Source organism: Mytilus edulis, chromosome 11, assembly GCF_963676685.1.
Source record: "Mytilus edulis chromosome 11, xbMytEdul2.2, whole genome shotgun sequence".
Taxonomy (NCBI): Eukaryota; Metazoa; Mollusca; class Bivalvia; order Mytilida; family Mytilidae; genus Mytilus; species Mytilus edulis.
In genome coordinates this window covers 71,204,263-71,230,617 of record NC_092354.1, presented here as the reverse complement: position 1 = coordinate 71,230,617, position 26,355 = coordinate 71,204,263, and the positions used below count along the sequence as shown (strand labels likewise).

The following is a 26,355-nucleotide window of genomic DNA, read 5'->3' as shown; positions in this document are numbered from 1 at the left end:
AGGATTCATTTTTTGTTGAAATCAAAACACAGTTTAATTATGGACCCTTTGAACCTTAATGTAGACCAATTTAAAAAGGGATCAAAAATTAAGAATCTACATACACAGTTAGATTCAGCATATCAAAAAACCCCAATTATTCATTTTTGATGAAATCAAACAAAGTTTAATTTTGGACCCTTTGGGCCCCTAATTCCTAAACTGTTCGGACCAAAACTCCCAAAATCAATCCCAACATTCCTTTTATGATCATAAACCTTGTGTTTAAATTTCATAGATTTCTATTTACTTATATACTAAAGTTATGGTGCGAAAACCAAGAAAAATGCTTATTTGTGCCCCTTTTTGGCCCCTAATTCCTAAAACTGTTGGGACCAAAAATCCCAAAATCAATCCCAACCTTCCTTTTGTGTTCATAAACCTTGTGTTTAAATTTCATAGATATCTATTTACCTATACTAAAGTTATTGTGCGAAACCAAGAAAAATGCTTATTTGGGCAAAATCAATCCCAACCTTCCTTTTGTGGTCAAAAACCTTGTGTTTAAATTTCATAGATTTCTATTATTTATTTACTTATACTAAAGTTATAGTGTGAAAACCAATGTGTCTTTGGACAACGACGACGCCAACATCATACCAATATACATTTTTGTACGACCGCAAATTTTTTTTGCGGTCATATAAAAAGAGGTAAACATATTCCCTTGAACAAAAGATAAGTGTCTTATCAATGTATGTCAAACTTTGTTTAGTCTTAAAGTAGTTCATCTGTCAAGACAAAGTGTGTGAGTTTGAACCCAAATCTACATTGACTAGGATTGTCAGTTTTCCTGCTGAAGGTCTCAGAAAGTCAAAATATATATTCTGACTCTAAAGGTATTATAGTGGGCATACAAAACAAAATCAATAATCCTTTATGTAATATGTTTATTTATATTAAATATCTCAAAGAGGAAACATCATAAATATATTCTACAACTCTAGAAAAAGTACTTGTAAATAGATCAACTTGCTAAAATTTTGATTTTTGTATAAACTTAACTACAATGTAATATTATTTTCTGTTTTAAATTCATATAATAAATATCCTAAGTTTCAAAATATTAAAATTTTCTAAAGGTTTCATGTGCAAAACAATTAATTTGTACACAATCTAGTTTCAAGTCATTTGTACCCTTTGGTTTCTTCTTAATTATTGTGTTTAATATAAATGGTATAGAGGAAACAGTTCTTTGGTAGAAAAACTCAACAAATTTGATATGAATTGATAATTGAAATTATTCCAATAAATTACATTTAGAAATGACATGAAAAATTTTGATATCCACTTGTGTTGATTTCTTTTGTATATTTCACATATGCGTAGGATATCCAAATTATCTCCCCTGAATTATATATCAAATCATCTGTGCATCCCTTGGCAAAGTTGCAAATTTTAAAAATTAGAAAATACTATTAAATCTCTTATTTTGATGGAATGTATATTGACACTTGCTCTTTGGATGTCCAGTCCATCTCAATATGAGTGACCTACTTTTTAAGATAAAAAATAAAACAAGATTTTTTTTTCATAGGATTACAATTTGCTATATCCTGAAAAACTACTTTGCATTTATCATTTACATTTAAAACTAGAATTCTCCACTATGGAGGAATATTATTCCTACATCTGGAAAACCTCTTGAGAAAGAAAAATTCTATTCTGTAAAAAAGTTATATTCTAAATGCAAATAGCCTATAGCACTATTATGTTGCCTTATGTCAGGCAAGACCATTTTCCATTCAATTACATGGAGCACCAATTAGCCTGGATCGAAAGTTTTTAGCATATTTTCTTGAGGCACCATATTAAACAACAAAATAGTACCTATCATGAAAAAATTAGTTAATTGTCTGTATATCATTGAGAATAATATGAAAAATAAATTTCTTAGACAATTGAATAAACCCTTATTTTTAATGTCATGTATACTTATGTTTTTAATATCCATTAAATAAACTTTAAATATTTCATTGATAGACAAATATTCAATACATATATAAATAAAATAATAATATGAGACCTTGATAATCACAGACTTTCAACCAATTGTAACAATCTGTTGATGTGACAACTAAATTTAAATGCTATACAATGTAATGTAGAAATTGCATATTCAATACCATGTTTGATAAAATGCTAAGAAATTCACTGCACTATCATAATAAAATTTTCAAACCACAAAAACATACAGGATAACAATCTTGATATTTTGGTCATCTATCATAACATGATTACTATAGATTTTTTGATTTTTTAAAGTACCGATTTTTCAAGGATTGTGGAAAACTTGCCTCTTTGTTGAAATGTAATTTTGTGGTTTTTCCGAAGTCTGCATACATGCAAATCATGCAAATAGAAAATTTGTTTTTGTTTAACATTTAGATTAGTGATTAATCTGTTCCCACAAAAAACACGAAAAATTGGTATCCAATGAATAAAAACAAAGCAACAGTATTCAACGGAATATTTAACCACAGTATAAGTAAATTAAACTAATCTTCAACATAAGTGGTATTATAATTAAGCTGATGAAACAGCTTTAGATTTTTCCTGAGATTTCATTTCATCCAATAGCTCCTGTTGACTTGCAAAGAAAGCTTTTGTCTTCCCACATGTTCCATTCACACACAGTGGACAGCGTAGCAATAACTGTTTAGAACAAGCAATATTTGATGCTAAATGATCTTTCACTAAATTAGCTTGAGCCTGAAATGGAATAGAAAGACTGAAATTAACACATTGAAAAAATGTAAATGACAATCCACTATCTCAATTTTTCTGCATCAATTTCATTTAATAACACAGATATCTAATGCTCCCACACTTGTTTGATACAAATTCTCTTATGGTAACTATTTACTTGACTTATTTGGAAAAATCAAATTTGGAATCATAAAAAGTATAACAGATCTTTACACAAAATAGTTTTCAGTGTATTCCAGAGTTTGTAAATTGTATATATATACACAGCCGTGTATCACCATCATTGATGGCGATCCGATGGATACATCTGTTGTAGGGTTGTCACTGACTCAGACGTACTTATAAATATAATTATTTTCTGTGACTGTATCTTACATTCATTTGTAGGATCCTTTACTATAGATAATTTAGCTGATCTGTAACAATAACATCTTCATGCCTTATATATCATATACTGCAGTACACCGCTAGATTAAAACTGACGTGGAAAGGTAACACACGGCCAGCGAAAGCTCTTTTTTTGAGAGCCCAGGTGGTCGTGTGGTCTAGCGGGACGGCTGCAGTGCAGGCGATTTGGTGTCACGATATCACAGTATCATGGGTTCGAATCCCGGCGAGGGAAGAACCAAAAATTTGCGAAAGCAAATTTACAGATCTAACATTGTTGGGTTGATGTTTAGACGAGTTGTATATATATATATATATATATATATATAAAATGTGTGATAGTTTTGATTACTTTAGTTGCTACTATTTATTGCCACTTTCAGTAATATTGGCATATTATGTGGCCGTCCGGTTTCAATGGTGGAGGAAGCCGAGTGCGGTAAACTGACAATTATGATTGGAATCTAAAACACCAGCCAAATGCTGGATTCCCAATTCACAACCAGTGTTAACAGGCAAGGCCAAAGTGATAATTTTGATAAATATAATAACACTTGTGGATAGATTGTTAACTGTCTACTGAATTATAAATGTCCATTTTCACTGAAGTAGTATAAAATTTCAGTAAGGGGCCAGCTATGGACCACCTTGGGTTGCGGGATTATCTTGCTGCGTTGAAAACCAATTGGTGACCTTCAGCTATTTATTGTCTCTTAAACATATATACAAAATTCCTATTCTAAACTTTATATTCTAGTCAATACCATACAATGGTGTATATGAACCTTACCTCTATAAATATAGGATTATCATTCATGGCTGCAGCTCTTCGAATATTCATTTTATGCTGAATAATAGAAAAAAAAACCTCAATGAATAATTATAAAGGGTGCATGCATTTTACAGGACATCTGACCAAGTCAAAGTCATATATTTCTTTCGCTTTCATTAGTGATTGTTGAACAAGGGACAAAAATATAGAGTTAATAATTTTAACTAAAAACAACATACAAATAATGCTATAAAGATTTAAAATTTTATCTTAACTTTTTAAAAACTAATCCGATCTATTTTAGCAATAAATAAAAATATTGTAAACATTTCTGAATTGATATTATTCGAAGATGGTGAGATGGTCTAGGTTTTTGTTTCCAGCTTAACCAATTTACATTTAAGTGTAATGTTTGTCCATCATTTAAACAAAAATGTGTCCATAGTACACGGATGCCCCAATCACACTATCATTTTCTATTTCAGTGGACTGTGAAATTGGGGTCAAAACTCTTAATTTGGCATTTAAATTAGAAAGATTATATTATTGGGAACATGTGAACTAAGTTTCAAGTTGCTTGAACTTCAATTTCATAAAAAACTGCCTTGACCAAAACTTTAACTTGAATAGGGACAGACAGACGAACGAAAGGACATGTACAGATGAAGTAATGAAAGGACAGATGGAAGAATGGACGGACCAACAGACCAGAAAACATAATGCCCATAAATGGGGCATAAAAATCTTAAATAATAAGGGTTTTAAGGAACTTACTTTAGCACCAAGTTCCTCAGCATATTCCAGATCTAATTCATGTAATGTTTCTATATGATCGCTAGTGAAAGCAATAGGCACCAACAAGACATTCTTTCTCTTATTTTTAGCTAGACCTTCTATAGCCGCATCTGTTTGGGGCCCAAGCCATGGCATTGGTCCAACCTACAAATAACCAGAAATTAAAGCAAAGTTGAATATATATGTATATAAGTCCTCTGGTTGGCTATAGCTATTTTGTATAGTTTGTTTTTATGTTTTACTGTTGCACCACTGTCCCAGGATTAGGGGAGGGTTGGGTGCCAACTAACATGGTTAGCCCCCCCCCCCCCCCCCCCCCCCCCATTATGTATGTGCCTGTCCCAAGCCTGGAGCCTGTAATTCAGTGGTTTTCATATGTTGCTGTGTAATGTATTTATTTTTCTTTTATTATTTTTGTACATAAATTCTGCTGTTAGTTTCGTTTTAATTGTTTTAAATTAGTCATTTGGGAACCTTGTATAGCCTATTATCATGACTATGTGGTTTGGATTATGCTCATGAATGAAGGCAGTATAGTTACCTTAATTGTTAATTTACATCTAATTTGGTCTTTTGTGGAGCGTTGTATCATTGGCAATCATACAGCATCTTCAAATTTTCATAATTATTGAGATAAATTCCTTGGTTTATTTTCTCCAACTTATTTGACATTTTGATGACATCAAAATAAATCTCCTTGTCTCGGTGCACACTTGGTGTCTTTACTTGACCATTTATATTATTTTATGATTTTGTCTACTACTTGATTAATGACTCAGATGTCTTAAATGTCTTCTTTATCAATATCTTCTACCTTAGACTGTCAAACAAGCCTATATTGGTTATAATGACCTAGTTTTGTATCAATGTCTCATACCTTAGACTGCCAGGCAAGTCTAAATTGGTTACAGTGACCTAGTTTTGTATCAATGTCTCATACCTCAGACTGCCAGACAAGTCTATATTGGTTACAGTGACCTAGTTTTGTATCAATGTCTCATACCTTATACTGCTAGACAAGCCTATACTGGTTACAGTGACCTAGTTTTGTATCAATGTCTCATACCTTAGACTGCCAGACAAGCCTATACTGGTTACAGTGACCTAGTTTTTCCATAACACGGTTAACAGTAGAACCAACTTCTGCTGGATAGGGATCTCCTCTGTTCACAACCTGTAAATACACAACATGGTATAGAAATTCCTGGAATTCCCTTTTCTTCATAACTTATTTTGCAAGAGTTATTTCCCTTTAAAATATAATGGTAGTAATTTGTAGGTTTTTTTCAATCTTTTTTTACTTAAAATTCATTTCATTACTTTTTTTAATTTTATAATTCAAAACTAAAAAGGGACATCTTGGTTTTAAAATTATTCTATGGACTTAAACTTACAAATAAATGTGAAATTTGGGCCTGCAATGCCTAGCTTCAAATGTATGTCTATTCAACAAAATAACATAATCTATCCCACAAAATATAAATTGTATGTCATGCAATGGGCAGAAAATAGTATTCAGGCATAGAATCAACATATTCAATAGTAAATTTACTATAATTACTGAAAGAGTTTTGGCAGAAGACAGAATTTACTAAAAAGTCAATAGTGTCAGAAAGGATTGGTCAAAAAAATAAAATATGCAAATTATTACCGACATGGGCAGGGAATGTGCAGAGAACAATATGACAACATCATCTCTTTGTTCTGGTGTGAATCGGTCTAACTCCTTCTGTATAACATCTGCAAATGCCTAAAAAAAAAAACCAGTTTATTTCAGTCAATCATAAAATAAGTGTGAATTTCTGTAAATTCAGAAATGACTTTGATATTTATATTATTGCAATGTTTTTATAATCATTTGGTTGGTCATAACGAAGATGATTTAAAATAAGTAATGAGAGGAAGAACTCTTATTAGAGGTCTTAGATAAGGTTTATATATATGGCAGATTTTACAGTATTGTGTTCTGTCTCCTACTTTCATGTTGCTAACGTGACAGAGACAAAAATGAGTAACGTTAGCGACATTTGGACATGTCACATGAGCAACAACATCTTTAAAAGTTAAAATGTATGCACACAGTGATGTTTAATATATGCCTGGAGAAATAAAATTGTACAGTCTGGTTTAGAATTTCTAAATATACAGAATGTCATTTGCAGGTGTACTTTATATCAAATGAATACACAAGAAACCAAAAAATGAGTAACGTTAGCGACATTTGGACATGTCACATGAGCAACAACATCTTTAAAAGTTAAAATGTATGCACACAGTGATGTTTAATATACGCCTGGAGTAATAAAATTGTACAGTCTGGTTTAGAATTTCTAAATATACAGAATGTCATTTGCAGGTGTACTTTATATCAAATGAATACACAAGAAACCAATTCGTAATAGTAACATTAGCAACATCTACTATCATGACATTACGTTTTGTTGCGAACGTCTTTTTGGTGGACGGAATACATTTAAGGTCCTCTTGTAACGATATTACATACAACTTCCCATCTTTGCTTCCCCATCATGTGAAGGAACTGACTCCGAATCTATTTCTGCAAAGGGCGATATCGTAACTCCTATACAGGAGAGTTACAGATCTAAATATATGTTGCTCACGTGACACTGATTTGGACGGAAACGTCGAGAGTAACGTTCGCAAAAAATAAAACAGCCAATGATATTGATTCCTCAAGTCCTTTGAACCCCTTACGTCATCCAAATTTAATATGATTGCTATTTTCAATTATTTATAAAACCCGGGATAAAAATAACTACAATGGGCTGTCTGAGAACCATCAAGAAAATTGCGATCGTGACATACCACAATGGACGGAAAAGACGTGACGTTAGCAACAATATTATTAAATTACCTTTTTTAGCCTTTACCAATAAAAAACTGCCTTAAAGTTATGATTAAAACACAAAAGAAGACTTTTTATTCAAATATAAGTCCATGTTATTAGGCTCCACTTATAAATAATACTTCAAAATTCCACTCCAAATAAGCTGGATGTCAGTAAAGTAGGTCATGATGTCTATTCCATGTCCAATATTTTGAAATTGAAAACCCTCTAATTCTAACAAAAAACACAAACACAGAGTAATTTTTATTTTTATTTACTCAGAAAGACACATTTTATTCAATAACATAATGCATTACTCCATTACACAGTCTGTTTCACAGTTTCAGCAATTGCTTTTTTGATGGATACAAAAAACAATATTTCCTTCTTATTGTAAAATCTGCCATATATCTTGTTATTTCTATGCTACTGATAACGGTTATTATATCTATTTTAGGAAATTTTCCTTGATCTTAATGACTGATAATTTCCTTTCTCAGCACAGAAGAGTAATATGAAAAAATATTGCTAGAAACTAAGGGTGCATGTGCCATTGTCTTTGAAATTAACAACGTCATCATATGTAAAATAGTGTGAAATAGATTAACTAGCATATATTTGTTTAGGGGCCAGCTGAAGGACGCCTCCGGGTGCGGGAATTTCTTGCTACATTGAAGACCTGTTGGTGACCGTCTGCTGTTGTTTTTTTCTATGGTCGGGTTGTTGTCTCTTTGGCATATTCCCCATTTCCATTCTCAATTTTATCATTGGTCATCTCAACTCAATTGCTTTTTCATTTCCGTTGTACCGGCTCAAATTAGAAAATCAATCTCATCATGGTCATTGAGATGACCAACGTAAAACTATAAGTATCTATCATTTGACATGTAAACATACATCAACTAGTCCTGGATGCGTGGGCCATCTATCTATGACACTCCAAACCATTGGACTAGGTAGACCCTTCTTTGTTGTAGTATACCTATACAAGGCGTTTAGACTACTTCCTGTTGTTGAACAACTGTATTGTGGGTACTGGGTAAAAGCAACAGCTCTTTCTATACCATCACTAAAAAAAACAAAAAACAAAATACAGATTATATGCTAGATAGATTGACTGACTTATCGATAGTGTTTACTGTAATGCTAATTCAGCACTTTTGGTTAAAATATCTTTAACAAATTTAAAATCAAAAACCTTGCCATTTAGGTAATTTGATAAATTAATTGCATCATATTTGTATAATCTTGTCACATGATCATGATAATCATAATGATCAGAGAAAATGTCTTTCTATTGAAATATAAACTCTTTTGGTATTATCATACTCACGCATCCATGGCATCAATAGCATCCTCTGTTAAAGGTCGTACATAACGAAATCCTACATAAAACTTGTGTGGTGCTGAAAAATAACAAACTCACTATTGATAATTTGATGAAAATAACTGCAATATACAGTACAAAGGACAAGTTGGTTAAAAATTTGCCAAATTTTGAGTGAATCAAAGTGATTCTTGTTGATTGCCATTGATTTTAAGTGAATCTGATTCTTGTTGATTGCCAGTGATTTTAAGTGAAACAGTGATTCTTGTTGATTGCCAGTGATTTTGAATGAATCACAGTGAGCCTTGGTGATCCTAATGATTTTGAGTGAAAATAGTGTAATGTAAAATCCTGTCATATTGTATCTATTGTTTATTAAAACTGAGGGACATTGAAGATTGAACTATCTCCAATTACCAGCTGAATGACTGAAACACACTGTGTATACTGCATATACTATGACAAATCACCTTCTCTTGAAGATGAGATAGTTGTTAAAGTGAATTCCATGAACAAGTGAAAAAGTAGCAGGTAGCATATTTTGTTAATAAAATGAAAAGTACCATATTTTGTCAAAAATGAATTCCCCTATATCTTGTCATATCAAAGAAATTAAACCTAAAATTGCTGATACTTAATTTCAATACCTGTTTCAGGACTAATCCTATCCAAAATTTCCACCATGCCTTTTCCCTGGGTTTCTGTCCATTGCCTGATTGGTGAACCACCTCCAATCTTTCTGTATTGCTCCTGTATTTTTGGTGTTCGTCTTTTCGCTATCAAAGGAGCTAATCGACTAAATACACAGAGATACATTAAAGTAAAAAGTTCAGGAATTATCCAAATGTCATTTTCATCAAAACATTGTTGAAGGTGCTGTGGATTCATCATTATTTGCTGGCTACCAATTTTCATGGATTTTAGTGGTAAAGTTAACAAATGGTTAAACCACGAAATTCAATATTTAACATATGAACATTTTTCTACAGGCTTGTATGAAGACCTCTGCAAAACCATGAAATGAAATATCCTCGAACATACAAGTTTGCCTTTATCCAAGAAAATTGGTACCCACAAAAATAAATGAAACCATAGTAGTACGGTTGCCTATTATCGTTATAATTGCTTACATTTGCTGCATATGTATTTTGGGGGATAGTTGTATCATTGACAAACCTACGACCAGAAAAATTGCATTCATATATTGCTATCATGTCATCCTTGTCATCGGCATTGTCTTCTGCAGACACATTTGGTTTCCAGACAATAACTTTAGTTTTAAGTGAGATTGTACCAGAAGGTTCAATACCACAAAAGGAAGGTTGGGATTGATTTTGGGGGTATGGTACCAACAGTTTGGGAAATAACTCCAAATCAGGGCCAAAAACAAGCATTTTTGTATTTTCTGGACAATAACTTGTGTGCAAGTTTATGGATCTCCCTGAAATTGTACCTCAATGATCCATATTACAAAGGACAGGCTTAGCTTGAGTAAGGGGGTAATTACCCAAAAAAGTTCAGGACTGAGGGGCAAAAAAGGGGCCAAAAACAACCGTTTTTCTCATTTCCAAATTGAAAAAAAAATTGAATTCAACATCTCCTTTAATTCTTACCTTTGAGCAGGTAGGGGTATCAGATCTTTATCCATGAACAGATTATTGAGGAAGAACCCAACATCATCAGTGTTCTCTGGTCCTCCCATATTTAACATTAAAATACCTGTCTTTGGCTTCCTGCAAAATAATAGTGCAATTCATTTTGCATTATTTAAGAAATGGCAGATTCCAATAGCATTGAAAATACCAAGATATTGTAAAACAAAAGAAGAAGATTATTTGCATTTCTATATTACATGTTCATTTTTGAAAGATTTTTGGGAGAAAGTACATTATCTTCCAGCAAAAATTAATTTTCAAAACAAGATATTAGCAAAACATATAGTATTTGGATACCAAATATCAGATCAAGGGTATAACGGTTTTAATTATTTCTTGAAATTTTTAGATGTGTATGCTATGTTTATAAACATGATAAAGGAGCTATGAAGGTTTCTGAATGAGAACAAAACAGTATCCCAAAATGTTTTTTTCATAAAGTTAAAAAGATTGATTTAATTGATGGAAAAAAAATAATGTTTATATTTTATTATAATCTGTATATTTTCCTGGATACTCAGAAAGTATTTCACAGGATACTTTATTGAAGCTTGGACAATGAAGTAAAGTTGTAACAAGCAATTTGAAGAATAAAGAATATTTATTTAAAAAAAAAAAAGAAAATACCAAGATACACTGGTAGTTTAAACATATTTTATTGTTCAAAACAAATGGATTAGACACAAGTTTTTCAACTTAGTTCCCTCTTCTCCATAATATCTAGTTAAATGTTGTGTTGGCTACCCATGTTAAAACAATTGTAGTCTGACAGGAAAAAAATGTTTTTTTTTAGTTTTGTTATTTATTGGCTGTTACAGTTCAGTATATTCATGATATTGTTTTGGTTTTACTAGTTTTTGAAGGCCATACATTGACATGTAGTTATTCACATCCTTTCTCCCCTCTTGTGTGGTGGTAAGTGCATCTGTTGGTTCTTATGCCATCATACCATCATGACCATATATCTTTATTTTAATTATTTATAGGCATCGGAGCAGTAAGTTGTAAACATATATATATGGACCAGGTAAAGGGTAACTGTATGAGGGAAAACTATATCTAAGTGATTTTTTGTACTTAAAGTTATGAAAAACCATATTGATCAATATATGGCATGAATGTGATTTATATTTTAGTGAAACAAGTATTTGCCCAATAAGTGCATTAGTTTTACTTTCAAAAGATTCTCAAAACAAGGGTAAATGTTTCAGTTTATTAACTTAAATTCAGTGGTTGTTGTTTGTTGATGTGGTTTATAAATGTTTCTCGTTTTTTTTAATATAGATTGGACCTTTGGTTTTCCAGTTTGAATGGTTTTACACTAGTCATTTTTGGGGCCCTTAATAGATTGCTGTTGGATGTGAGCCAAGGCTCTGTGTTGAAGACCTTACTTTGACCTTTAATGGTTTACTTTTACAAATTGCAACTTGGATGGAGAGTTGCATTGGCACTCATATCACATCTCCTGATATTTAATTACTAAACTAAGTGACCTAAACATGCTAAACATTCAGTACATCTCCATGATCTCTTGTCACATTGTTATAATTAGTAGCCTTTTTTTTTTTTTTTTTTTTAATCTTATACCACCTACCTTTCTGCATAATTTCTACATAGCAATGATGTAGTTGGTAGTACTTTCTTGAGAAGCGTATGGCCATGTTTCTGAAGAGCTGAAAACATAAAGAATAATATGTACAAACTTACAAATGTTAAATGAACCTTTAAAAATCTTATCAAATTGAATAATCAAGATAAATCATGATATACATCATGTACATAGGTGTTTAACCCAACTTTTAGCACCATTTGCCTTTTATCCTGGAATTCAATTTTTACTGGTGGAGGAGTAAGTCAGAGTGCCAGAATAAAAGCACTGACCTTCAAAAGGAAAATTGACTGTCCTAGTTGACTAAGACAAATGAAAGTATATATTGGGGGTCTTATTTCAATCAGGGATGGTTATTACAGGAAATAACTTGCATGTGTTATTACAGATACTTTCATGAGTTGTCTACTCTTTATTCCTTAAATTTTTTAAATCTGTAATAACATATGTTTGTTATTTGTAAAATATTTTAATCTATAGTAGGCTCTAGGAAACTCTAGGAGACTTTGCGCAGAAACTAAATGCATAGCCATGATAACTAATTTTTAAATTAGATTAATACACGTTTTATTAACCATGGTAAATCAATGAGACAAGGATTTTTAGAGATAGACTTAAAATGACTTAGCTGTAATAACAAAGCTTAGTTATTAAAGGAATGTAACTTATTATATGAGACACTTGGAAATTAATGAGAAATTTGTGCAGAACCTCATTACATGCTTTAGTCATTATTTCTTACAATGAATTAAAATACATTGTAATTAAGCATGGTCTATGTCTGAGCAAATGCTTTGAATTAGCTGTGATAACACCCTTTAGTTATTACAGGCATATTTTTTCTGTAATAACATAGGTGTACTATGCATAATTGACAAACTATGAACTGTTATATCTTTCTGTAGTTACATGTAAGTATACATAAAGACAATTGTTAACATTTTTACTAAACTAAGATGTATATTGTCCCTTTGAAACATTTAACATACACAGTTCTTTGATTTTTTAGTCCACAGTAACAAATGTATGTTATTTTCTGTAATAACCCTATAGAGTTATATATCTGACTGCATTTTGGGGTTTTGATCCTACATCCCCTTTAACCAGTCAGGGGACTTACTTAAACAAGTGATTTTCTAAATCACTGATTCAAGTAACATTATTTCCATAAAGGTTGGAAGTTAGAGTTGTCTTTCTTTAATAATCACCTATTTAAGTAGTACAAATTAATCACTAGAAGAAGTGATCTAATATTAGTTTAGCTTTAAATATAGAATACTAATGATCCAGGGACTAATTATGTTTCTAAACTTATCAGAACCAACATCTGTGTTGTCTAGGATGACCAGGTCATTTCAGGTGATGACCTTGTACTGAATCTAGGATAATGACATAAAAATCACTTGTTTAAGTATCAGACCTCAATTTCCTTCCCAAAAATCACTTCTTTAAGTATCATTCTTTTAGTAACCCCCACTAATTTCAACACCCCCGAACAGTGAAATTTTTATCGCGAACAGTAGAATTTTATTACATAATCTGAAAGATAAAACCTTGAACTTCACAGGAAAAATACTCCCACTGCTGTGAAAAATCTTTTAAGAAAGTATCAGTTCATTACATAAAGCCATTATTATACCATTTTTTCAACTAAAATAGAATTTTCAGGTAAATGATAGCATCAAAGGCATAAACCTTGCTACTTAAAAGAAGCAAAAAGTTCATATTTTTTAATTTAACTAATTAAAAGATGTTATTTAAACCTATGTGTTTAAAATTTTGAAAAAACTACAAAATCCCAATTTGTGACAAAACCTTGAATTTGCTACTCAAATAAGTGATTTAAAAATCACTTATTTCAGTAAGTCTCCTGACTGTTAACTGTTTTGTCAGATTCCTGTATCCCACTTACACTATATACATAAACAATTCTCATTTTTTGAAATTTCCTGTGTTCTGCTAGACTTCATTTCCCGTTTTCATGGCACAATGATTTGTATTACATGCTTACAAAAAATCTGCAATCTTGCATCACGCTTAGACCAAATACACCATATTCCTACTGGATATCACACACATGACATGATGACACAGGTACCGGTAAAATCTTGAAGTCATATAACAAAATATCACAATAGAAAAGTGACTGTTGTATGACGTCAAAAGTTCAAACGGCTGGGTCAGCCGGGAATAGCGATAAGGTGTATGAGACCCACTATATCTATTGACCTTAGCCTTAGGGTCAGGATTACCTTTTTTTTTAGTTTAAACAAAGGTACACTGATTTGTATCAGAAGTAAATCTTAGGCTTGGAAGTTAACAACCATATCATACTGTGCCATGAAGACATTTAATGATATAAGTTGACGTGTTATGAGTTACATAAGCAGTAATGCGTGTGAATGACTTTACACGTTGACAAACATTTGAAACAAAATTTGCGAATGACATTTCTTTTGTTGAGCATAAACTAATTGCTTGAACAGCTCAATTCAAAATGCATATATTTTCTCGCCTTAAATTCACTTATTTAAACTCATTTCGCTGTTGTATTCTCTTACCGTATGTAACAGATTTTGACATTTTGAAGAAATTGGAAATGGAAAAAACCAGAGAATTACGAACATTTCCGGATTCAAAACTAGTGACATCTGGTGGAAATATTTCTGTTTGTAAACAAAAACTTCTGTGTTTCAATATTGTTTCCTATTTAAAAACATTTCGATATAGCGAGTTTAAAACATAACAAGACGTTGCATTGAGATCATTGAGATGTTGCATGTGCAAATATTCATATTTTTCATCATTTTAAGCACAGGTAAGGCTAGTTGTACTGTAAAAAATATAGCGGCGTCTGCTATTCTCGGACTTTTACATATAGTAGTTTACGACGACGCTTTTTCTACACATCGTTGAAAAATACCATTGAATAATCAGTCATTCGATACAAGATCCACGGGTTTCTATATCGAACAACAATACAACAATCTTTATATTTGATCAAACATTTAGCACCCAATTATTATCTTTTTTATTTTGTTTGCGATTTATATTGTTCTTTCAAGTTATTTTAGTATTTTTACCCTGACACTAATCATGTTTTTCCAGATTTCAGCCAAGATTAAACTGGTTAAGTTTGTTTATAATGACTGTACGATTGTTGTGGTAATATAATGTCCATATATATGGAAATTAACGGTACTTTGTTTCAGTCGTGCCGGGTTCTTACACACACACACACACACACACACACAAAAAAAAAAAACGAAGCATACGTTCTCAGTGTTCTCACCTGTACAAATTTTAAACAGTTTTTTTCTCGACGGGTTTGTCTGTTTGTATAGTAAAACCATGGTCTTTGTATAGTAAGTAAACATCCTTGATCTTATCAAGTAAAAGTAGGACACATATATAGTAAACAGGAGCTCTGTGTTACTGTAGCACGATCTAACTCTGATGCTGCTCGTGTAGGGAGAATGGTTTTTTCCACGAAGTACGAGAAGGAACACTTGCCAAACTCTATATATATTTGAGGGGTCCTGTTACATTTTTTACTGATTTTTTTTATATTGTGGGAGTTTTTAATTGTATAGTTGGTATACAGCATGATAGAATACTAATACCTTACAAGAAGTTTAACTGTCATGTAAATATTGATAAGGGAATTTTTCAAGTTAAATTTTCGTTAGAGATCAGTATTTTTGTTATTTTACTTTTCATAGGTCTAAACCTCCCAACCCAGCGAACCCTCATTAAAGTCATTTCCAGTTGCAGTCAAAAAAAATCTCAACTTTTATTCCATCCAGCCAACTAGCAAAACGACAAGGCATGTCGTTGTTAAATTGTTCTCTCTTTGATTAATAATGAAATAGGTGCCCCTGACTGGAAATTACGGAAATATCAATCAATCGGTTGTTAGAAGACTGCGTTGAACTATTCAATGCTTATTATTAAGCATTTTTAGCAGTGAAGTTATTTACTGTTTATCAACCAACCAAGTCATTTTCTTCGTTTTATAGTCATTAATGACGGTATTTTCTAGTTAGCAGTTATCTACAAAAGGTCGACTATGGAATTTAACAGATCGGTAAATTACTGGTATACATTTTGTAAATGGTGCTTATTAGTATGGCATAAGGTATTAAGGATGTTCGCTGCTCAATTTCAAAATAAATAACTTTTCATAAAACTAGTATGTATTGATAGGGAATAAATTGAGGAATCAAAAAAGCAAAAAAAATATAGAGGTCAATGTGCTTGTTTTCGAGATATTAGCCATTGGAATTTTGGCGGGGAAAATGTTCTCTCTTGATTTTTCATAGCTTTATCATTGGCCAGTTAAAGTTCTCAAATACTATCAAAAACTAAACTAAATAAATAAAATTTTATAAGACTTTCACAAATGACTTATAATTATACATGTAAAAGATTTATGAAAACAAAAATGGGGGTTCATGGGGAAATTTTTTTAAGGCATTCAAATGGATAAAAACAGAGGATTCCGAAAATCTGACAAAAATTCCAAAACATGACAAGCAGACATCCTTAAGGACATTTTTCAAAAACGTCTGAATGGAGCCGTTTAAAATCGCGGGAATTCGGGAATATGGATAATCCTTGCTTGTTTTGCACAATGCCAAATGCGTTTGGGATGTCTAGCATAGTCAAGAAATTAAAAGAAAAATGGTATGATTGCCATTGAGACCCCTATCCATGAATGACCAACACAGTCACAAGGTCGCCACACACGTGACAGTGGACAAAGGTCAGTAAAAGATGGTATGCATTACAAATGACCAGACGTGATTATTTTTTAATTTAAAGCAAATCATATGTGTAAATAAACTCATCATAGATACCAGGATTAAAATTTTATAATTGGTAATTGCGCTAAACGCGCGTTTCGTCTATAAACGACTCATTCGTTTACGCTCGAGTCGTAAAGTGTTTTAAAAATAGGCCAAATAAAGTACAAAGTTGAATAGCATTGAGGACCAAATATTTCTAAAAGTTTTGTAAATGGTCAAGTTAAGGAGAATGTTTACTGGACCAAGTGCTCATGCATTACTACCTCAAATTGAATTTTATTTAACTGCAAAGTCGGTTAAGGTTGAACATAGTTCTTTTTTTTTTAGATTAAAGAATTAAGTTGCGAAAAATCTCGAGATGTCCTTGTAGAGAAAAGTTTTGCCAAAGCTCAAATTGCTCGCTAGACTAGTTTATTTCATTGCTTAGCACTATCTAACTTAGTATAACTGCGGAACCGTAGCTCTTAGGTTTTATAACATAAGGACCTAAGACACGCCTGGTAAACCATCTAATCTCAACCAAATTTTGAGACGGAAAAAAGTATTCTGGCACTTCCTGTTGAGCTTTTCTAGTTCAAGATATTGAAAATAAACACAGGGTAGGTCGAATTTTCGTCGATTTACTGAAAATCAACGACTTTTTTGTAAAATCGGAGAATGTCATGCCATAGATAAATCATAATTGTAACTAATATGTCTCTTCCTGGTTTAAATATTTTAAATTGAAGTCACAATCACTTTTCTCCTACGGATTATAATGTTCACATTCTTTAAATCCGATAGAACTGCTATGATATTAATGACTTAGCAAGAACATATGTCAATTATTTGTGTTTTTGTAGGCTTTACGATAACCACGTCTGTAAATTGCACAAATATTTGTTCGTCAAGCCTACTCTGAGCAGAAAAATAAAAAAAATATAAATGGTTGAGATATAAAGGTATTGGTTGAGTCTTTCTGTCACAATGTTGAGACTTTCTGGTTGCGCTGTACTATTCGAGTTTACCTTTTTTTATGGTTAACCTGATTCATGTTTCCTGTCTGTGGTAACATAAAATCTAAATAAAGATACAATTTTAAGCATTGCCGATAGAAAAATGCATACATTACAAATATAAATAAGATTATTTACAATGAGGGGGAGGACAGGGGGGTACCCTTCTCCCTTCTCCCATCCCTCTTCTCCTTTCTCCTACCCCCGTTCTCCTTTCTCCCATTAGAATAAAACATCTCCTTTTGAGATATTTTTTCTTGAAATATTAGATCATTTTTTAAAAGGAGAGATATTTTATTTTTTTCTCCTTTTGAGATATTTTTTCTCCTTTCTCCCAGCCTTCCTCTCCTTTCTCCTACCCCCTTTCTCCCTGTCTCCCTTACCCCTGTCCTCCCCCTCTACAATGGTTATTCATTAATATGATTTGGACGAATTCGATTCCTAATAGACATTATTTAATGCCGAAAATGCGTACATTTATAAAGAAATAAAATAATTAAAAACTAAACAATCGAACAGGACCCCTTTTCTAGGTTTATTTTTTCGTACACATTATTTCAGGTGGTGCTAATTTAAATGTGAGTAAAAGATGTCATTTTTGTCATTATAATACTTTAATATCACAAAAAAAATATGACGATTTTAAAATTGTTTTGTAAGTATTATAAGTGATGTCCAACTTAGTGTAATCAACGCTGTTGTATTGAAATAATTAAAACTTAGATGTTTGTTCACAACTGCATTCAGGGCACATCCTTTATATTTGGTAATATTCAGCAACATTTATATTATAACCCGGGCCCCGTCACACTAGGTCGTGATCGCACTACGATCTGTAAAAAAAATAATGCTATTGACGATCGTAGTACAGTTTGGTCGTGTTACGGTCTTGATGAGGTTTGGAGATCGTGTTGAGAGTAGCCAACTTTAAACATGTTCTGAATATAAATTCAGTTTTCTTTTTAAATATTTTAAAACTGGATTCGACGTAGCCAAATTGTGGGAGATAGATAAAAAAAAATTGTGTGTGGCTATGCTAAACATGCGATATCTGCTAAAAACTGTGGTCACACCTTACCAGATAGCTCGAACGAACGCCGAAAGGATAAACAAAAGTTTTTCATTTACAAAATATATGCCGAAAAATTGGGTGGAAGAGAAATAAAAAAAAAACCGTCAGAATAAAAAGTCAATAATTATGCCTGATCATGGTTAAGAAGTTGAGCCAAACATATTCATGATACTAAAGAAAACTAACATACCAATAATTGCTTTTTCTTACGCGATTTATTTTCAATTTGTATGTATCCGTTTTATTATCAATGTTCTTTCTGTGGTACGATTGCCAATGATACAACTATCCACAAGAGACCAAAATGACACATAAAGTAACAACTAGAGGTCGCCGTACAGCCTTCAATAATAAGCAAAGCCCATATATTGTTTGACATTTCAACAGTCATTTTAATCTTGTCTGTAGTTATCACAGCAGCTTCTAAAGAGGCCTTTGGTTGTAATTGAGTCTAAATAGTAAATAGCTGTGTTTTTTTAAGTACTATTCTAACGCTGGAAATTAAGTCTAGCGTTTAAGATGCAGTTTTGCACAGAAAATTTAACGTCAATAATGTTGTAATTGACATCTCCAGGGCTAGAATTTATTTATTTATTTATGTGTAACATATTTGTTTTTCGTTCATTTTTTTTTATATATATTAATAAGGCAGTTAGTTTTCTCGTTACAATTGTTTTACATTGTCATTTTGGGGTCTTTTATAGCTGTCTATGCAGTATGGGCTTTGCTCATTGTTGAAGGCCGTACGGTGACCTATAGTTGTTAATGTCTTCTTTTCATAGTTGAAAATTTCATTCACCAGAAGATCTCAACATTGTTCCAGAATATCTCAACATGACATACTTTATCACATATTTAGCTTAATGAAATTATATTAGTAAAGAAAAAGAACAAACTGTAATTTTATGTTTATAATGTTTTAGAAAAATACTAATTTACTGATATATATGCTAGTTTATCAATGATATCACTGTCATTTTGGCAATAGCTGACTGCGCTGGCCACATTTACCTGCTGGAGAAAAAACAAATATAATTGAGCACGTGTCAGTTTAAGACAGAGCTGTTGGACACGCCATATACTTTTAACCCCTTTCTCAATAAAATTCTGAGAGTAATTATAAAATAAGCATTGCCATTAATTAAAAAAAAAATGAAATAACTTTTATGAAGTTACCGCAAATTACTGCAGTCTTCACACTTCATTTTTCATAGCATAGTACATTCTGAAATCCACAGGTCCAAGTTTTAAATGTCAAACTCCACTAAACCTAAATACAGGTTAGCTCCTAATTACTTCTGCTATAGTTGGTAGTCCTATAACATAGACATCGGGGGCATTATTAACTATTTCTATTTACTGTTTTGATATTATTTTTTTTTGTTATCAATGTGCCACCAAAAAAAAAATAAAAAAAATATCAGTATAAAAACGTTAGAAATTGAATAAGAATGCGAAGTCATATGTTATAGGACTAAGTACTATAGTTGGATGTTCTTTGTGGGCGTCAGATAAACAAATCAGTGTATTGACAACACGATATAACTATGGAAGCTGAGAAGTTAGATTTGACAATAAAATTATGATATTTGTTTTAGTCATAGTTTTAATAATTTCAAGATTTTTCTCTTTTACAATTTCAGAAATTAACGGGAAAAAGATGTACATGCGTGTTCACCATCGGCAGCATTATGAGATTATTAATGGTATGTTATGCTAATGCAATATACTGACGTCTATAAATAAAAATGGTCTGCATGGTGTCCTTATTTTTTTAGGCTTTATTGTTTTAGACCCCTTTATTCTATTTTTTATTTTTTTTATCTAGTCTTCTCTATTCTTAATATATCTCACAGCGGATAATTGATGATATTCTCTATTCTTTTTAAATTCTGTCTGTTTTCTCTATTCTTTCTTGTTTGCCCATTATTCTGGACTTTCCACCAATACTTCTCCATCCTGTTAACCCGATCCAGACTCTCCACCCTGTTAGCCGGATCCAGACCCTTTATTCTGTTTACCCGAACCAGGCCGCCACAAAGAGAATGCAGTAAGGTAAACCACGGTATATTTATTTTGCATTATAGCAATTCTTTTCAAACATTTTGTAATAAACAGTGTTTTGATATTAATCCCTGTTGGACCAATCAATAAATCAATCCACAAATCAACCAACCAACCAACCAATCAATCAATCAATCATCATATATATGAAATATTTTCTATCCAGACTCATCATATCAACCAATCAAAATACTGGTTGCAATAAAAACAATTTTGTACCCCGACCAAGATGCTAGATTTGATGTAAATCCAGTATTTTAATTGGTTGACATTTGAATCTGGGCATAATAATCGTGCTGGAATTTTTAATGACTTTTTCCCTGTTTGAATTTACTAAAGCATAGATAAGTACTGAGAAAAGTTTTCGATGACCAAGGACCCTGGCTTTTTAAGGTCGGAGTCACTCCATCTTCATCTTTTAGCACCACTTCTGGATTTTTCAGCACTATCCCTATATTTTGAGGTTATTTGAGAGAAGGTCTGAATAATAAAGTTATCTTTAAGAGACTAGAATATAAGTGTTTAAGGCATTGTCATAAAATTAAGAAAAAATACACATAAATATACAACTTATACTATTTCAAAATGGAATATCATTATGAATACTTTTGGATCGATTAAATGATTATATTTTTAGCTCTGACCCTCAATACCTCAAAGAGCATACTTTGGTTTTTAAATATTTTTTTTTCTTTCCACAGAATTCGAAGAACAGCAATTTGTCAGACTGAGACCTGGTGGTCATTTGAAACGTGAACTGGACGATTACTTCAGCTCACTCGAGAAAAAGACCAATCAAGATGACGGGGACAAAGAACTAGAAAAAGAACTCAGGAATATACCTGTTGATGGCTCTAAGCCACACCCTTTTGTTAAAATAACCCGTAAACATAAAAAAGGAAAACCATGGCATTCTTTTCTTACAGAAAAACTTAAAAGAATCAAACACTACATTGCAAGCAAATTATTTTCCAGAGAAAATTCCACTCGAACCAATGACCAACGAGATAACAACTACAATACGACTGAAATCAACATAACAGATAAAAACAGCACAGCAATAAGGCATAATGATACGAAAGATTTGCTCGAAAAAATATTGAGGGTTAAAAGATCGAAAAACTATGTAGACGCTAACGAGGGATGGGAACTTCAATATTCAACAACAGAGAAACCTGGATCTACCAATAAAGATTCTCTTCAGGTATTTTAAAAATAAGTTAAACCCCGCCTTATTATTTATGTATATGCCTGTCCCAAGTCAGGAGCCTGTAATTCAGTGGTTGTCATTTGTTTATGACTTTTTGTGTAATATATTTGTTTTTCGTTCATTTTTTTTTTATATAAATAAGGCCGTTAGTTTTCTCGTTTGAATTTTTTTACATTGTCATATATCAGGGTCTTTTATAGCTGACTATGTGGTATGGGCTTTGCTCATTGTTGAAGGCTGTACGGTGACCTATAGTTGTTAATTTCTGTGTCATTTTGGTCTCTTGTGGACAGTTATCTCATTGGCAATCATACCCCATCTACTTCTTGAATCCTTTATCAACAGCTTTTTATAGCTTGTTTTTATGTTGTTCTGTTACACCACTGTCCCAAGTTAGGGTAGGGTTAACAATGTTTAACCCTGCCATATTCTTTATGTCACCGTGTGCCTTTCCGGAATCTGTATATCAGTGGTTGTCGTTGGTATGACATGTAATTAGGGTCATAAACATCGAATTTAGTAGATGCTGAAATCATTTTAGCATATGCTGAATTATAATAAAGCCTATGCTAAAATGATTTAATCATATGCTAAATTCGATATTTATGAGCCTAATTCCGCGTCATACGTTGGTTTATGTCTGGAAATTGTTTTTGTAAATTGCATTGTTAAAGATTATGTTGTTCGTTTTCTCCTTTGAATTGTAACATAATTTTCATGTGGGCTTTTATAGCCAACTATACAGTTTGATTTTGCTCATTGATGAAGGCCGTTTAGTTGCCCATCTAATTGCTTGCATCAACCTCATTTGAACTTTGTTAGACAGATGTCTGAATGGGAATGATACCACATCTCATTATCTTTATATAGACACGATACACGTGACTTCAGACTGATACATAGTCTTGAGACAAGTTAGAATATTATTTTCATCTCATTCTATCTGAGTGTTCATGTCCCAAGAACAAAATGTTCGAGGCCAATATAGTTTACCCTTATCCGTTATTTCTTCATTCTGTCATTCCGTAAGTCAGAAATCTATTATTTCCTCATTCTGCAACGAACAGGTGTACGGACTTTTTTTTAAACGACTACCATATTAAGCTGATTAATAGTATATGAGTGTTCAGGTTTTGATCCTTTCCGATGATTTTGCTAAAATTACTTTTACGATTTATCGTGTTTTTATTCTCAAATTCCCATTTCTAAGCCTTGTTCGAGAGCGACACATGCGTCACATCAATTTTTAAAATTAAACACAATACGACACTATAAATCCCCAGTCGTGTTCGATAGGACTACAGACAACAAAACAATACCACAATAACAACCAACAACCTAGTCCTATAAAAATAGAGCTTACAATATGGGCAAACAACAATACCGGAGCTCGCCTATTTAGACAATAGGTCTAAAAACAAAACACAATAAAAATCATTCACAGTCCAGCTACCACATGTACCAACAGGATGTCCACTTACGTGAACAAGTTTCATAATTATGTTCCCACGCTAGTTACAGGAATCGGGATATGAAGAGGTGTACTGTAGCCATGTAGCCTCATAGCTGCGAAGCATGAATATCGGAAGTCACTTGAGAAATCTGAAATAAGCGGTATTTGAGATTCCTGTAATCTATATTAAGTACTAGATGTAAAATATTGAATAGTATCTAAGAGGGGCCTGGTTGGGGAGTCTCATCACGATTCACGAGTTGATTTTTTTTTGTCAATCACGCTTCACAGAAAATAAATTTCCATGATCACGGATCACGAAAATATAAAAAAAAAATCTTTAGAAAAACGGACCACGATAGCGAAAATGCGCCGATCACGAAGAACGAAAATAACCCATCAGACCCCTCATCTAAGTCAAAAGTGAATAGATTAACATAGAGAATAAATTAGAGGAGAGAGAGTGGAGGAAGACAAGTAATAAGAAAAACGTAGAAATATTTTTTTTTTATAGAAATGAGGACCCCATAAAGATCTTGCTAGATGAAGATCAGGAGTCGATTTCACCAAAGACTCACTATACAAATCCTTAATTTCACAAAAAAAACTTACGACGAAGATTGGTCGTAAGTTATGAACAATTCAGTATACTTACGATCATTCTTAGTCGTAAGTTTATTTGTGAAATCGACTCTTGAGAACCAACTGTATTTATTTTTACCGGAAGTTTTCCATTTCAAAGCATACTTTCTCCATGTTTTTATTTTCAGATAGGGATCGACGCCAACGACATCAAAGGAGCAGACAAGTCTCAAATAAAATTCATATTAAAAATGATTTTTGTGACTCTTGGGACAATTTTGTTGATCTCTTTAATAGCATACTGTTTTATCAAAGATCCAAAGACTTGTATTATAGCATTTGGATCTGGTTGTCCATGTTTGTTATATATGTGTCCATGTTTAATGAACAAGCTAAAGATGTATTTAGAACCGAACAAAATTGTTCAGGACCAAATGAACACGTATATGCCAGGTTTAATTATACACGAGGACGGGAAACTTGAAAACTATAAACCCACACCGGAAGAAATGGAGTGTATCTTGGATATTGTTGATATAATTGTTGATAAATAAATTATGTTCGTTTACGTTTTCTGTTTATTAGCCAATATGCAATTGGAATACATGTGCATTGATATAAAATTGTTATCTAAGTTGCTTATAAAAAAAGAACAAAAGTTTTTCATTCCTTTATACATAGAACGTCTCACTCAAAATTAAAAAAAAAAATCTAATTAATTGACATAAATCTGTGTAGATTTGTATACATTTATATTTCAGATAGCTATTATGTATTATAATGCTTCCAATGTAAAAAAAAGTTGCTAAAAATATGATCTGGTAACTTCCAAGTTCCAGTGATAAACACAGATATATTTCAATATTAATCTAACACTTTTTGCATCTTCGTCAGTGAATATACTCTCCAACTTTTTTTCATTACAATATTATTCATGACCTTCTATGAATTGTTCCCAAAACACAAAAATCGTAAAAATGGCCATACGAACCATAACTGTATATGAAGACAACTGACAAATATAACGATGTGTATGCTGACCTATTTAGAAGTCTTCCATTGTTGATAATTTTATCATTTTGCTTAATTCTTTGTATATCTCTTTTATTTTAAAATAAATGTCAAAAACTCAAAAATGCAAACAAAAAGAAGGTTTATTTGTCATTTAAGGCACTTATTTAAAACAAACGATTTCAGCAATATCAACTTAATTGTCAATCTTGGATTGTAAATCATGTTTTATCTCTTAAATTCTCTAATAATTATAGATTTAAGATTATATGCAAAAAATGTCGTTTTTAGGACGCTTACTTCTTGTTGTAACTGATGAGTTTTGCAGTTTGACTTGAGTTCACCGTCTAACTGATTACTTCTGCTCTTTTAGGTGTGTATTTATCTTATATTTGTTTTAAAGATAATATGCAATAACGCCAAAAACAGAAGCAAAAATTTCATTACAGGGGAATTACTCGTCTGACAGTTTTGATGTATCTAGACAGAAGGTAGAACTCATCATTCTGAATATGTTCTGCCTTTTCATATATAGATAGAGGCAACAGTAGTATATCGCTGTTCGAAATTCATAAATCGATTGAGAGAAAAACAAACAAATCCGAGTTAAAAACTAAAACTGAGGGAAACGTTTCAAATATAAGAGGAGAACTACGACACAACAGAAACACAACATTAAAATGTAACTCACACAGAAACGAACTATGAAAATTATATAACAATGGCCATTTTCCTGACTTGATACAGGACATTTTAAGAAAAAAATTGTGGATTGAACCTGGTTTTGTGGCATGCCAAACCTCCCGCTTTTATGGCAATATTAAATATAACATTAAAACGAAATCATTACATGACAAGACTACTATACAAATAAATGGGAGAACATATAGGACAGAGAAACACACGAATAATAGCTAAATTGGTACCAGGTTTAAACTTTAATACGCCAGACGCGCGTCTCGTCCACACAAGACCAACCAGGGACTCTCAGATGAAAAAAGTACGAAAGCCAAAACAAG

The 26,355-nt window shown here is 32.2% G+C and overlaps 2 protein-coding genes across 2 annotated transcripts; one reads left to right on the top strand and one right to left on the bottom strand.

The window, feature by feature from the left end:
- Nucleotides 1-915: 915 nt before the first annotated feature.
- Nucleotides 916-14,815, bottom strand: LOC139496185 (ferrochelatase, mitochondrial-like). The gene is made up of 11 exons (XM_071284653.1): nt 14,703-14,815; nt 12,127-12,205; nt 10,491-10,610; nt 9,525-9,673; nt 8,884-8,956; nt 8,448-8,619; nt 6,354-6,452; nt 5,769-5,876; nt 4,682-4,846; nt 3,926-3,982; nt 916-2,751 (listed from the first exon to the last, which is right to left on the bottom strand). The coding sequence occupies exons 1-11, from the start codon at nt 14,722-14,724 to the stop codon at nt 2,566-2,568; spliced, it is 1,230 nt and encodes a 409-aa protein (XP_071140754.1). The 5' UTR covers nt 14,725-14,815; the 3' UTR covers nt 916-2,565.
- LOC139496186 (uncharacterized) lies at nt 14,792-24,893 on the top strand. Its single transcript, XM_071284654.1, has 4 exons — nt 14,792-14,959; nt 20,660-20,722; nt 21,782-22,284; nt 24,514-24,893. Exons 1-4 carry the CDS (start codon nt 14,914-14,916, stop codon nt 24,877-24,879), a joined length of 978 nt encoding a protein of 325 aa, XP_071140755.1. The 5' UTR covers nt 14,792-14,913; the 3' UTR covers nt 24,880-24,893.
- The last annotated feature ends 1,462 nt before the right edge of the window (nt 24,894-26,355 follow it).